This window comes from Strongyloides ratti (assembly GCF_001040885.1).
Source record: "Strongyloides ratti genome assembly S_ratti_ED321, chromosome : 2".
Taxonomy (NCBI): Eukaryota; Metazoa; Nematoda; class Chromadorea; order Rhabditida; family Strongyloididae; genus Strongyloides; species Strongyloides ratti.
In genome coordinates, this window is record NC_037308.1 from 3,586,101 (window position 1) to 3,601,047 (window position 14,947).

Consider the following 14,947-nt stretch of genomic DNA (forward strand, 5'->3'; position numbering starts at 1 on the left):
GTAAGTGTTCATAGAATCTTCTAAAAATTAATTAATTCCTTTTAAATTTATATATAGTTATATATTTAAGCTACTGTAATAAACAACAAATAATTATAAGAAATTGGCGTTACTTAAAACAACTTGAAATAATAATTAATATATTTAATTAGCATATTTGCGTGATTCAACATCTTTTTATTATATAAATTTAAATAAATATTAGTTTTATGAATAAGGAGGAATATATTATATGTGCCAGAATTAATAAATTAATTTAAAGTACATTCTTATGTCATAACAAGAATGAGAAACCTATAAATGATATCTTATTTTAGTAATATTATTAACACATTATCACGTCATATCATGATTTGTTGGGCTATCCTATTCAAAAACTTTTATATAATCACCAGCACCAACTGGTAACTTGAACGATCATTAACATAACTTAATAATATAAAATAGTATATATCTATATCTACGATCTACAAAATATTGCGGCTGCCAGGTATGATGATTTTATTTCATTATCACTGTATATTTTATATATATATATATGTATATATATATATATTTATTAATATATCAATTTAAAAAGAGTACTGTTACTTTGACACATTCGGATTATTATGAATTTAATATATCTATAATATCTTATTCAATGGCAATTAGAAAATAATAGTACAAAATTTAATTAAATCACGGTCATTGACTTAATAAAATTAATAAACAAAACTTAAAAGTACTCCATTCATTAGATAAAATATATTTTTACTATCATATCCATACAATAATATAATTTTGTAGTAATTCTTATAAAAGTAATAAAAATAAACATAATACATATGTATACATATATATAAAATTTGTTAAATAAACGTAAAACATTTTTTTTATTATTTTTTTTTAATATTATCCAATTTACAATCATAAAAATAAATATTATTAAGAATAAAAAAAAAATTAATAACTAATATGTCAAATTATAATAAAATAAACTGCAAATATCTTATTCACACATTAATAAAGATAAAAATTTTCTTCTTTTTTCAATAAATCATAAATGAATCAAAACATAAAATGTCAAAATAATTACCCAAATAAATCATTCAACACATCTATTTATATTAAAACAAAAATTTCCACCTTCCTGCTTGCAGTCATCATTTTAGATAAATTAAAGAAAAAAAGACAGTAATTAGTTAATATAAAAACTAATTTTTTTCATGAAATAAATATAAGATTTTGTTAATGAAGAGGAGAAAAAAAAAGCAAATATCTATTAGCGGTAGTGTAGATGTTACAATTTAAAATTACGAATTAAAATGTTGTTGATTGAAACAAGTTATATATAAATATTAGAAGGAAGAATAATAGAAATATTTAACAAAAAAGAATGTTAGAGGTTAAGGTAAAGGATTAGTTTAAAAAAATACGATAAATATTTGTTTATTTAAAAAAAAAATTTAAGTGATAATCCTTTAATTGAGACTTAATTTAAACAGTAGTAAAAATATAAATTAATCTTTTAATTTTATCATGACATAACTTTTTTTCTTTTTTTTTTTAAATTTTACTAGGATTAATATTCAAATTTTATAACAGTAAATAACTTAAATCATGATTTTAATTTAAAGTTTCTAAAAAGAAATTAACATTCATTATTGTCTTAAAATTTTATAGTAAGTACCCTATTTTATGTATAACTATTTACTTTTTTTTGTGATCTTTTTTTTCTCAAGAAATAAAATTTTTTTTTATATTAAAATTTTCAAATCACAAATTATAGTTAGCCATTTTTTTTTTCATTTTTAGTACAGTTTTCTACAACTAGTAATAATAGTCATTTCTTATACTAAAACTAAATTTTCAAAATATAATCATTAAAATTTAGTTTATATTTTTAAAATTATCAAGTCAAAATTGTTGATAATTTTTAAGTCATAGGCAATTTTTTAAAAGTTTATCTGATGAATATATTGCTTTTAAAATTACAAAATTTGAATGTTTTTTATTTATATGTTGTTAATGATTACATTTTTATCAATTGCCTTTGGTTTTTGTTAATAAAAGTTATTTATAATATTTTAAAATTTTCATATTGTAAATATCTAAAAAAAAATATAGGAATAAATTATCTAAAATATTTTATTGCAAAAAATATTGATATATTATCAATTCCACAATGTGCTTAAGATTAATAGATAATGGGAATATACTTAACAAGAATAATAACGAAACATTTTGTGAAACTATTTATTTATCAGATTTATATTTTATCTTTATCTCAATTCTTTCCTATTTTAACATGAATTTTCTTTTATAAAGAAAACAAATTAGTATTAATAAAATTGCGTTTTAAAAAAAAAAGTTATTATTATTTAAAATTATAAGTGATAACTAGTTTAGCATTTTGTACTCATTTTTAAAATTTTTTTTCTCAACACGATTTCTAAAAATCTTTTTACAAGTTATCATTGTATAAATTATCACCTACTTATTATATATGGTAACAATCAAAAGTTAAATGCTATATTAAAATATAAATGTCTACAAGTATGGCAAATACTCATGAACATAACCTATCTCAGATTAATAATACTATAAACATTTATGAATCTTGCGATATATTATCTAAAGATGATGATAGAATACCTGTTTTTTTAACTAAATTATGGAGTATTGTTAATGATCCTGATTTAAATCATATTGTAGAATGGGATGAGGTATTGGATAAATTTTAAATAATACAATATTTTTTTTAGAGTGGTTTAAGCTTTCATATTCAAGATTCAATGGCATTCTCTAGGGATATTTTGCCACAATATTTTAAACATAATAATCTTAATAGTTGTATACGTCAGTTAAATATGTATGGTTTTAGAAAAATTACTGCAGTTGATAAAAAAAATATAACAGAAAATCAAAATCTCACCAATCATCTTGAATTTTTTCATAATTATTTTGTCAGAGATAGGTATGATTTATTACTTAAAATTAAAAGAAGAACATCAACATCTAAGTCAAGTCATCAACAACCTATGGCGACAGCTATTGAAAACATGTCCAACAATATCAATAATAATAATAATAATAATAGAAGATCAGATGAAGTCAGTAGAACAACATTAATGGAAGAAATAAAACAAATTGGAAAAAAACAAATAGAAACAGAGAAACATATTGTAACTTTAAAACAGCAAAATGAAACAATATGGAAAGAAATTGATAATTTAAGTGCTAAATGTAAAATGCAACAAGGAATAATAAAAAAATTATGTAGTATAATAACAATACTTGGAAGGGGAAATCAACAACCAAAAATAATTAGACAGAAACGGCTTTTAGCTATACCAGAAATAAACAGTCAAAAAAGTGAGAATAATTTATTGATGTTACCAAAAGATGAGTATATAAAATATGAAAGTCATGATGAGGTGAAATATTACAAAAATTTTGAAGAAAATCAAAATAAGGTAGTTTCTATAAATGATAACCAAATGTTTTTTAGTAAAAAATTATTGTCACCTGAATTAATAGATAATATCAATTCAATAGAAAATTCATACTGTTCAATGGATGTGAAACCATATAATTCATCCATAAAAAATTCCAATGAAATTAATGATCACCTAAATTTACCAAAAATAAAAGTTTCTCGAAGATCTAATAATAGAATTACCTTTAATACAAATCAAAAAATGTCCGTTAAAAATAATTGTATAAATAAAGCAAAAAAAGTTGTTATGTTAAATGATTATTCATTACTTAGCAAACAGACATTAAGTATTGGAAATAGTTTTTGTGAAAATTCACCACCAACCACCAATAATTTTATGGTTGATAATGACTATGAATACTTAGATATAGATAATGATTTTATTTCCAGTGAGAATAATATTGAATTGAAGGATGATTTAAATGATCATATGTCTGAAGATTATTTGTATTAAATATATTATCTTCCAAAATATTTGTTAAGTATATATATATATATATAATCACTCACTCAGCTATTTTTTGATTTATGACATAATTTAATTTTTTTTTATATTGAAATTCTTCCATAATTATGGTTTAAAAAAATATATATATTGTATATAGTTATTTTTTCATTTTTTATATATATTATTTGTTGTATTTAAAATAAAGAAAATTTCTTATTTATTTGTTTCTAATTAAATTTTGTTGTTGTTGAGAAAAGCGTTACTCCAATAAGAGGTATTGGCTTTGGAGATTTACGTATCTTGCTTGTTGTTTTTATCATTTCTTTTTCCAATATTATTTACAAATCATGTCTACATTAGAAGATAAATTATTAAATGGTCCAACAATTACCTATTGTAGTTCTTCAGAGGATGAAGATGTAGAGGTGATTTGTAATAATGATGATACAAATTGTGGAATATCAGCTTCAAATTATGGATTGTCTAAGAATACAGGACCAAAAGGAGTAAAACAAGATTATTATGAACATTTACAACTTAAAAAAGAAGAAGAAAAAATTAAGAGAGATTTACTTGTTGTAGAGGCAAAAAAATTTAATTTAACATCTTCACAAAATAATGAAGAAAGTGATTCAGAGGATGAACTTGAAAGACTTAGAAATAAAAGATTAAATCAATTAAAACAAAAAAAGTTTAATTCTCTTAAAACACTGGAACATTCTGGTGAATATTTAACTGCCATTGAAAATTCTCGAAACTGCCTAACATTCATACATATATATAAAAAAAATTGTGATAATTGTGAAGATGTTGATTCAGCTTTAGCAAGTCTTTCCATTCAATATCCTAATCATAAATATTTTCGTATTGAATCTTATCTTTTACCAACTTCAGATAAATTTAGGCAAAATGCTTGTCCAGCTTTACAAGTTTATTATAATGAAAGTTTAGTTGGAAATTTTATAAGATTTGATAATTATTTTAATGATGATATTATACCAGAAAAAGTTGTTTTATTTTTAAAACAACATGATATTTTGTTAACCAGTAGTATTGAAGCTGATGAGGAATATTAAATATTGTTTATATTTATGTATAGTTTGATGAGTTTGATCTCATATTATTTTTACAATATAATTTTTTTATTTATATTAGAACTCTTAGATGGAGTTTCTTCATAAAGATAACGAGAGTGATAAACCTGTTGCTGTGGTACTTACGGCAAAATGGGGTACTGAATGTCATATTTTATATATTCATAGTTTGTATGTTAAATAAATATATTTTTTTCTAAATATTTTTTTTTATTAAATATTTAGATGTGTTCCTAAATTATTTAAAATAATGGAAGAATTAAAAGTTGAACCTGATAGTTTAGCTGAATATTTATTACCATCAAAAAGTAATAGAAATCTTCCATATGAAGCAAAAGCAGAAGGAATTTTATTTGTTGGATATCCAAATTTAATTGATCATACAACTATATGTATTGGTATAACATGGATATTAGATGGAAATGTTGATAAAAATTTTATTCATTCATATCAACAATTAAGTAAAAGACTTTGTCATGCTATATCTGTTGAAGAAACTAGATCACGAGGATTATTACAAAAAGAAGTTGAAAGTATTGTATCAGCAACACCAAAATATTCTGAAGAAATTTATAAAAATAGTTTTCAAGTTTATTTTAGTGAAACAATTTTAACAGCAAGTAGTTTTGCAAGAACTCTTAAAGATGTATACAATCAAATATGGTATACTGGACTTGTTCATACATTTGTAAATAATAATGTTGAGTTAGGATTTGTTTTGGCACAAAGTATTCCTGAATTTACTCTTAATGTTCCTAATATTGCTTGTAGAGATATTAATGAATTAATGAGAAGAATAAGACCATATCATACAATTGTTTTAATGAAAGATATAATGCCTTCATTAGATTGTAGTCCATTAATTGATCAATTAGTTAGATTTTTAACACCAGAAAAAAGCTTTAATACAGTAGCAACTGAAAGAGGAATTTCTATTGGGCAAATATTTTTAACAATACGAAATCTTTTAACATGGGTACCATGTTCAATTATTTATCCTATATGTATGAATAATGTTTATACATCATCATTAGATTTAAATTATAGTGAAAGCCTTCTTCAAGATATAGCTAAAGAGTATGAAGGTGTAAATGTTTATAAAATTATTGCTGCTTTTTCACCACCATGTACATTAAGAGATTTTTTATCAAATAATTCAGATGAAAATACAGGAAAATATGATTTAAAAAGTTTATTTATTTGCCTTTTAAAATATCGTTTTATTGTTCAATTACATGATTATTATGTAGCAACATTACCATTCTCGGATAAAAAACCTTTACCACCTCAGGATACACAATTTTACAAAGATCTTCAGATTTTTGTTAATAAACATAGTACTTTAACAAATGATTTCACACCATTTCTTTTAGAAATTGGGGTAAAATTAAATGAGGAACAAGATTATGATTTGGATAAAATTAAAGAAATAATGTTAATGTTTTTTAATATTGTTAAAAATTATAATGAACCTGAACATTTAGAAGGAATTATTTTTAGAACTGGATTATTAAGAGAAACAGTATTAAGAATTTTAGATTTTTTTAAAGATATAGTATGTTCATATTGTACTACTAATCTTATTCCATAATTTAAAGTTATTATTAATTTGTATTTTAATTTAAATAAATAAACAATTTATAATATATTTAAAAGTATCTATTTAGCTAATATGTTTACCATTCTAAAGTATTGATAAAGAATATGGTACTTGAGATAAGGTAAAACCTATTTATCTCATTTTAAACTACTAATATATAGATATATATATATATATATAATTGCTAATATTATAAAGTTTAATTTATATTTATTTAAAAAGTTTTAAATGTATTGTATTATTTTATTTTCTTCATTTTTAATTGTCTCAAAGTCTGTTGAACTTGGAGGTGTTTTATGTAGTCAACCAAAAAATTATGGTTATGAATGTGGTAAATTTAAACCACATATAGCTTATTATTTTGATATAAATATATTAAAATGTGTAAAATTTCAATTTAAAGGTTGTGGTGGTAATCAAAATCGATTTGGAACATATAATGAATGTAATAATGGTTGTGGAAGTTTATCAACATGTCGTAAAGGTTTACCATATATGGATTTTGGTGGTAATATTAAACATTGTAATAATGGTAAAATAAAATGTCCTTATGGTTATGAATGTGTTGGTATTGGTAGTCAATCTGTATGTTGTAAAGAAAAAGAAACAATATGTGCTATGAATGTTGAACCTGGTAAAGGATGTAATATACTTCCAGAAACAAGATATTTTTTTGATAGTTCAGCAAATGTCTGTAGATCATTTATATATTTAGGATGTGGTGGTAATGATAATAATTTTCATTCAAAAGGTGATTGTATGAAGTATTGTCAAAAAGAGATAAGTTGTTTAAAAGGTGAACCATATCCTGATAGATTTTCACCTTCAAGAAGTTTACATTGTAAAACAAATAAAGATTGCCCAACAAATTATGAATGTTATGGAAAAAATAATGAAAATAAAGCATGTTGTAGGACATTAGAAAGTGTCTGTACAACAAAATATATAAGTGATGTAGCATGTGTAGCAAAACATGATATTAAAAAAATATGGACATTTGATTATAAAATGGGTTATTGTATTGAAAAAAATGAAATATCATGTTTAGATCAAATAAATTCATTTGCTAATCTTGAACAATGTACTGATTATTGTATTGGTACATGTCCAAATGGAATGCAAATACATATAAATTGGATAACAAATCAACCACAATTATGTAATTATGAAAAACAATTAGGATGTCCTATTGGATATGAATGTATTAAAACAAGTAACATTACTGCAATTTGTTGTAAAACACCACCAACATGTATGTTAGAAGGAAGTTTATCATATTCATTACCAACAACTAATGAACCAATACGTTGTAATCCAAAATCACAACAATCATGTCCATTTAATTATCAATGTCAGGAGGCAAAAAATAAAGAATATATATGTTGTACACCTAAAATTGAATGTCCATATGGTATGGAAATATTAAAATATTCAAAAAATGAAATAAAAATATGTACACCAGATATTCCAGGAACATGTCCTAATAATGATAATTATTTATGTATAAAAGGACAAAATACAAATGTTAATGTTTGTTGTAAAGTTAAAAAAACATGTATAAGTCCATATGTTAATATTCAAACAAAAAAACCAAAAAAATGTTTTCCTGGAGAAAGTATTTGTCCTGAGGGAACACATTGTTTACAAAATAAAGATTTAAGTTTAATAGAATCTAATAAAAATAATACTATAAATATTTCATCAAAAATATTTCATTGTTGTTATGATATGAATATATATAGTTGTCCTAATAATGATGAACCAATACTTAATACAACAACAGGTCTTCCATATGAATGTAATCCATCAATAGGTAAATCATGTCCATATCAATATGAATGTAAAGAATTACTAGATAGTTCATATGCTTGTTGTCCATTACCAAAAAATGAATTATGTAAAGAAGCAGTTTTAAATCCTTCAACAGGGAATCCTGTTAGTTGTAAAGGACCAGATGATAAATTAAGTTGTTTAATGACATCTTCAACTTGTAAATTAACTAGTAATAATGGTTATTATTGTTGTAAAAAATAATTTTAATATTTTTATTATAAAATATTTATTATGTAATTGAAATATAAAATATTACTATTTAAAGTTGTTATATCTTAAGGATTATTATAAATAATAATTGAATCTCCATAATTTTTTAATTCTGGTAATTCAAAATTAAACATTATAAAATCAGAATAATATATTCTTGTTAAGATATCTTTAATATAATCACTTTCTTCTAATTTTTTCATATAAATACTTCGTTCTTTACTATCAATTGTTGAATGTGGTACTTTTTTAATAAGAAATTGTTTTCTTATAAATTCTATCTTATTTTCAGGAATATTTATATCTTTTAAATAATCTATCATATTTTTATAAAAAATTTTTGTTGCCTCTTTTTCAGAGGAATATTTTATTATTTTATATTTATTATAATACTCAGAAAATTGGCACATCCTTAAAAAAAAAGATTTTTATTTAATAATTTTATAAATAATAACTTACCAACTTTGTGGATAGAAATGATTCATTAAATGTAAATTAGCCCATTTATTTGTTGCTACAGTCATTTGAACATCATCATATAATCTTTCAACAAAACATACCATATCATCATGACAACCATAACAATCTCCCTTACTTTTAGTTTCTTTTGGTTGTTTTACACAAAAATGAACAAATCCAGAAATAAATCTTTCAATTGGATTACGTACTATAACTAAATGATTCCAATCATTGACAAATGTAGTTATATTACCATCATGTGAATTAAATTTTTTTGAAACTTTATCAAAAGTATTTCCTTCATTTTTTCTTAAACAACTTCTTTTTTTCCATTTTTCATGAGCAAATAAATGTTTTGAATTTTTAAATTTTTTTGAATTAAATAAATAACATATCATTGCTATTAACATTGTTGAAAAATTTTTTCCAATTGCACAAGCATTGATTTTATATGTTGGAGCAACAATATATGTTCCCCAATTTCGAGGTTTTAGAGGGACACAGGTATGTTCACGAGGGACATGATCACAATTGGTGACAGTTTTATTGTCAATAATTTTTACAAAAAATTGACATTGACGATGTTTAATTAAAGTATTGTTTTTTATTTGCGGTTTTATTAATTTATATAACATCAATAAAAGTATCATAGATTTTATATGTAATTTAATCATTGAAAAAAAAAATATATAATATTGAAAATTTAAAAAAAAAAATAAGTTAAAATGGGAAATATAAATTAAAATTAATATTTTTAAAAATTATAAAAAAATATTTATTTTTATTTATCATTATCATTTTGAAGATTGTTTTCCTTTTTGACATATATTTTATTGACAAATATTTCCTGTTTTTTTAATATCTCCGGGAAAGGAAAATGGAAATTAATAAAATCTTCATAATAAATTCTTATTAATATATCAATTAAACTGGTATTGTTATACAATAGTTTTGAAACTATTAATTGTTTACTTGAACCTTGAGTTTTATGAATACTTTTATTATTTTCTAATTCATACAAAATAAACTTTAACTTTTCTTTTGGAATATTTTGTTCCTTTAATAATTCAATAAATTCATTATAAAATTTTTGTAAATTATCATTTGTATATTTTAAAATTTTATAATATTTCTTATATATTAAATATTGACAATGCCTAAATATAATATTTAACTATAATTATATTATACTAACCAACTTTGAGGAAAAAAATGATGTCTTAAATGATATTCGGCATACTTTTTCTTACCATTTAATACTAAAAAAATTTCTTCATACAATTTATTAATAAAACATTCAATATCACCATTACAATTGAAACATGTTTTTTTAGATATCAATGAATCCTTTCCATAAACACAAATATGTGTAAAACCACTAATAAATCTTTCAATTGGATTTCTTATTATAATAAAATGTTTCCATTTATTAAAAAAATATTTTTTTTTTCCATTACTATATTTTTTTATTAATTCTTTAAATGTCTTACCTTGATTTTCTTTTTTACATGCATGATTATTAAAATAATCTTCATTTAAATGATTATGAATTGAAAAAAATTTTTTTTCATCAAATAAGTAACAAAAAATTGCTACAATCATTGAACTGAAATTTTTTCCCATTACACATGTATGAAGTTTATATTTTGGTACTACATAATATGCTCCAATTTTACGTGTTTTTGTATAAACACATGGTTTTGTTGGAGATTTACAATTTATAGAACTATTTCCAGTATTAATTTCTTTTAATTGACAAATAAAATTTGAAAAATGTAAAATTATTATAGAGAACAAAAAATATTTATGACTGTAACATATGTACATATTAAAGTGTTTTATAATACTTTTTTTTTATCATATTTTATATATATAACTAAGATATCATTTAACCTATATCTATAAAATATTATTTTTTGATTTATTTATTTTTTTCTTTAAATATTTTTTTTTTTAATGATACATTAAACTTTTACTTTATTTCTATAATAAATCTTTTATATTTTATCTAATTTAATCACATATGTTGATTTTCCTTGTCCACCTGTACTTTATATAATTACATAATAATAACTTCCTTCCTATCCAATTACACACTGTCATTTCATCAAATCACCCTATGACATTTTTCACACTTTTATAATGATTTATAATATATCATAATAGTTTCAAGAATTATTTTTATTTATATACACATCAAAATAATATATAAATATAAACAAATCAAAATTATACTTTTTTTAACTAAAATATCCGTTTACGATACACAAATATAATAATATCAATTTTTTTTTTCATTAAAAGTATATAATGAACATTATCATATATAAAACATGTCTTTAGTTCAATTTTTTGGCAAGAATTTTTTTTTTCTTTCTTTCTTTCTTATTTTTGATTAAAGTAAATATTGAATTAAAGCCATAAAAAAAGCATCAATATCAGTTTTATTTTTTATCTTCCAACATGGAATATTTTCTTTTTTTGATACTTCTATACTTGCACCATTAGCACTTATCATGACATATGAACATTTTTTACCAAATTTATTTTGTATTCTATCTAATGCTGATTCTCTAGAATTTTTACCAATACTGTAAACATTTTCTATTGGAATATATGATGCTATATTAATAACAAGCATTTTTGCTAAACTACTAGAAAGATTATCATTTGTTATGATGACATTTGTATAATTTCCTGATGATGATTGTTGTTCAGCTATCTTACATAAACATGTTCTAAAACTTTCAATCCAATTATTTGTTAATGCTTCAATAGATGCTAAAGTTTTTGATACATCATTACATGTTATTGACATTCCAGAATTTTCAAATAATGATGAAACATTATTTTTATATTGATTATAAACTTCTTTTATTTGTTGATAACGTGATGAAAGTTTTCTTACCCAATCAACACCATTTTTTGAGGATAATGAACTTATTGGTGTTACTGATGGATTACTAGAATCATTTGATTGATAACCGAGATCTTGAATTGTTTCTTCATAATTTGTATCTTCTATATTCATTTGTTCACAATCATCATTACATTCAATTCTAAAACCATTTGTTATTATTTCTTCAACAATTGTTCTTAAACTTTTAGCTATTAATGATATGTCAGGTGAAAGTGTAGGAATAACAAAAATATCTTCTAATTCCCATATAAAAACTCTAGTATAATTTAATTCTAACAAAGGATTAATACTGTTTTTTTTCTTTTTTGAAACTTTAGATTTTTTTGATTCTGTTGAACTGTTTACTGATTTCAAAGAAGCCGAAAAGGGACTTAATTGTCCTGTTGATGAAGGTGTAACAGATCCATTAACGGCTACAGCTGCCACACCATCCATCATAGCTGCTGTTAATCCAGTATAATTAGTTAATGAATTTGGTGATACTGAAGTTAATCCTGCCCCATAATAACTATTTCTTGAATTATAATATTGAGCAGAAACACCGGCAGCAGCTGCTGTAGCATATGAATAATCAAAACCAGTTGGATATGATCCTGATCCTGGATAATAACTTTGACCACTTGCAGAAAAATAATTAGCAAATGGTGTTGCTGTAGCAACAACATTATTTCTTAAATTATTATTTGATGAAGTATTATAATTTGAAGCAGTAAAAGCAGAATTATATGAATTATAGGTTGATGAATTATAACCATTATTATAATATGATGAAGCATTTAACATTCTTGGATCATATCCAGCAGTAACTGCAGCATCTTGCATTACACTAAGTGGATTAGATGTTTGTGATGCCGAAATAACTGGCATATTTGTATTATTAATTTCAATTTTTGTCATAGATGATAAATTATTAGATGAAATATTAGAAGTAAAAGCAGCTGAATCTAAAACACTCCAAACTCCAGCAGTTGAGCCAGATAAAGATAAATTAGAATTATTGTTTGTAGACTGTAGGCTAAAAAGAAAATTAAGTTAGAATTAAAATGATCAACAAAACGTTAATTGTATGTTAGGAGGCGTAGTCTAATTATTCTCAAGTGGACTTAACAAGGGATGATAGTTTTAGTGATGGAGAAGAGCAAATATATTATGGTAATAGGGGGTTTTAGCAGGTACTTAAAAGTTATATTTGTAACAGATATATTCAATATTTCAACCTACCTGTTAATTTCACCAGACGAAGTAAATGCCGTACTTTTTGTCTAAAAATAAAAAATTAAATTAAATTAAATTTTTTTTAAATAAAATAAAATAATATTAATATTTAAACAAAACAGACAAAACGAAAGTTTTCTTTATTTATTTAACATTTATTATTATTATATTATACATGAGAATATAGGTAAAAGATAATAATGTTTCCTTAATAGTAATAATATTATTTTTACATTATATAAAAGTTTTTACTAATGTAATATTGACCTTAACAGTAACCTCTACAGATGTTTCCATTCTTTAAAATGTTTGCTTAACTAGTCCATATGCCAACCCAGCTAATGGAACCCAACATTAGCTTCTGGCTTTTATTTGTTTAACATGTAAATGACAATTGTTAAAGTTAAAGCACATGAAAATGAAACAAGATTTATATGTAACTAAACAGTTCAAAAGCTTTACGACTTTTTTTTTTCTTTCTAACCAATTAGGCATCTAAATATGATCAAATTTCTCTTCCAGTTTACGCAATATGTCTACTGTGGAAATAACTTTTAGTAATTAACTAATTGCAATAAGAAAAAAAAAAGTAAGAATCAATTTACATTAAAAATGTAAAAAGATTTTACGTAATTGGTCTTGAAACAGATTTATAGTTAGAAGTAAATAATTATACAAATGTTAGAATTAAAAGGAAGACTCGTGCTGTGTTAGGCTGTCCACTTTTATAAGGTGACAAAAACAATAACTACAAACATGGGTAAATATTTGACTTTTTATTTCTATCGTGCTAACATCTTATAATTGTAATAATAATAAAAAGGGAAACTCAATAAAGTGATGAAATAAAAAAAAAAAAGTTCTTAAGATATACTATTAAATTTAGTATATATTTTATATATAATATTTATTAAAAAAAATTTACTTATAAAAGAATCTTACGTACCTGAGAAGATGTAGAAGATGATGATATTGTAGAGCTATCCAACCGAAGCATATTGGTATATTAGTCAATAAACTTTTATTATATTAATAGATAAAAAGGAGAAAAAAAAAAAGATAAAATTGAATAGATTTTAGATTTAGTTGTTGAATCACACATACAACCCAATATCTATCTCAGACAACACAGAAGCTTATAAGATTTAGCAAAAATATATTTTGTGGTATGAGAAAGAAAGAATTATAGATAAAAAGAAATATAGATAAAGCTTTAAGGCTGTTACTTATGAGGAGGTACATATATACAAATAGACTACTGTATATTCTTCTATTCCTATGCCTATGGGAAGCGGTTCAAGGGTGAAGAGAGGCCGTTGAGTGGTTTGAGTTAATGGGATGTTTTATGAAAGCTTTGAGGATAAACATATCAGGTTTCAACTCGAATATTCAACATCGATTACATTTGAGTGGTTAGACATGAGGAATGACTTGATAAACATTATACTGACAATCAAACTGATAAAAAACTTTAAAGGGGTTGAATTTCAAATAAACAAATGAAGGAAAAAACTTTTCAATCTGAAAGTTTATAAAAATTTTACCATATAAATTGAAAAAATAAAGATTATAATAAATTATTTAAAGCTACCAATTTATTTAAAATGTTTAAAATGACATTAATTATAAGTAAACATATAATAAGTATTTATATCTTCTCTCTTTTTTTTGTATATGAAATGAAATT

At 22.6% G+C, this 14,947-nt stretch overlaps 7 protein-coding genes across 7 annotated transcripts; 4 read left to right on the forward strand and 3 right to left on the reverse strand.

Moving 5' to 3' along the window:
* Positions 1-2,528: 2,528 nt before the first annotated feature.
* On the forward strand, positions 2,529-3,935 carry SRAE_2000113800 (Heat shock factor (HSF)-type, DNA-binding domain and Winged helix-turn-helix DNA-binding domain-containing protein; the record flags this gene model as incomplete). Its single annotated transcript, XM_024652055.1, has 2 exons — positions 2,529-2,708; positions 2,748-3,935. 2 exons carry the CDS (start codon positions 2,529-2,531, stop codon positions 3,933-3,935), a joined length of 1,368 nt encoding a protein of 455 aa, XP_024505670.1.
* A 341-nt stretch (positions 3,936-4,276) lies between these two features.
* On the forward strand, positions 4,277-5,005 carry SRAE_2000113900 (Phosducin-like protein; the record flags this gene model as incomplete). The annotated part of the gene is made up of 1 exon (XM_024652056.1): positions 4,277-5,005. The coding sequence occupies one exon, from the start codon at positions 4,277-4,279 to the stop codon at positions 5,003-5,005; it is 729 nt and encodes a 242-aa protein (XP_024505671.1).
* Positions 5,006-5,093: 88 nt separating this feature from the next.
* SRAE_2000114000 (Nitrogen permease regulator 3-like protein) lies at positions 5,094-6,614 on the forward strand (the record flags this gene model as incomplete). The annotated part of the gene is made up of 2 exons (XM_024652057.1): positions 5,094-5,194; positions 5,249-6,614. The coding sequence occupies 2 exons, from the start codon at positions 5,094-5,096 to the stop codon at positions 6,612-6,614; spliced, it is 1,467 nt and encodes a 488-aa protein (XP_024505672.1).
* Positions 6,615-6,851: 237 nt separating this feature from the next.
* Positions 6,852-8,657, forward strand: SRAE_2000114100 (Proteinase inhibitor I2, Kunitz metazoa domain and Cysteine-rich repeat and Lustrin, cysteine-rich repeated domain-containing protein; the record flags this gene model as incomplete). Its single annotated transcript, XM_024652058.1, has 1 exon — positions 6,852-8,657. The coding sequence occupies one exon, from the start codon at positions 6,852-6,854 to the stop codon at positions 8,655-8,657; it is 1,806 nt and encodes a 601-aa protein (XP_024505673.1).
* Positions 8,658-8,731: 74 nt separating this feature from the next.
* SRAE_2000114200 (Sulfotransferase family-containing protein) lies at positions 8,732-9,760 on the reverse strand (the record flags this gene model as incomplete). The annotated part of the gene is made up of 2 exons (XM_024652059.1): positions 8,732-9,077; positions 9,126-9,760. 2 exons carry the CDS (start codon positions 9,758-9,760, stop codon positions 8,732-8,734), a joined length of 981 nt encoding a protein of 326 aa, XP_024505674.1.
* A 550-nt stretch (positions 9,761-10,310) lies between these two features.
* SRAE_2000114300 (Sulfotransferase family-containing protein) lies at positions 10,311-10,952 on the reverse strand (the record flags this gene model as incomplete). The annotated part of the gene is made up of 1 exon (XM_024652060.1): positions 10,311-10,952. One exon carries the CDS (start codon positions 10,950-10,952, stop codon positions 10,311-10,313), a length of 642 nt encoding a protein of 213 aa, XP_024505675.1.
* A 568-nt stretch (positions 10,953-11,520) lies between these two features.
* Positions 11,521-14,257, reverse strand: SRAE_2000114400 (Developmental protein eyes absent; the record flags this gene model as incomplete). The annotated part of the gene is made up of 3 exons (XM_024652061.1): positions 11,521-13,060; positions 13,267-13,307; positions 14,207-14,257. 3 exons carry the CDS (start codon positions 14,255-14,257, stop codon positions 11,521-11,523), a joined length of 1,632 nt encoding a protein of 543 aa, XP_024505676.1.
* Between the last annotated feature and the right edge of the window lie 690 nt (positions 14,258-14,947).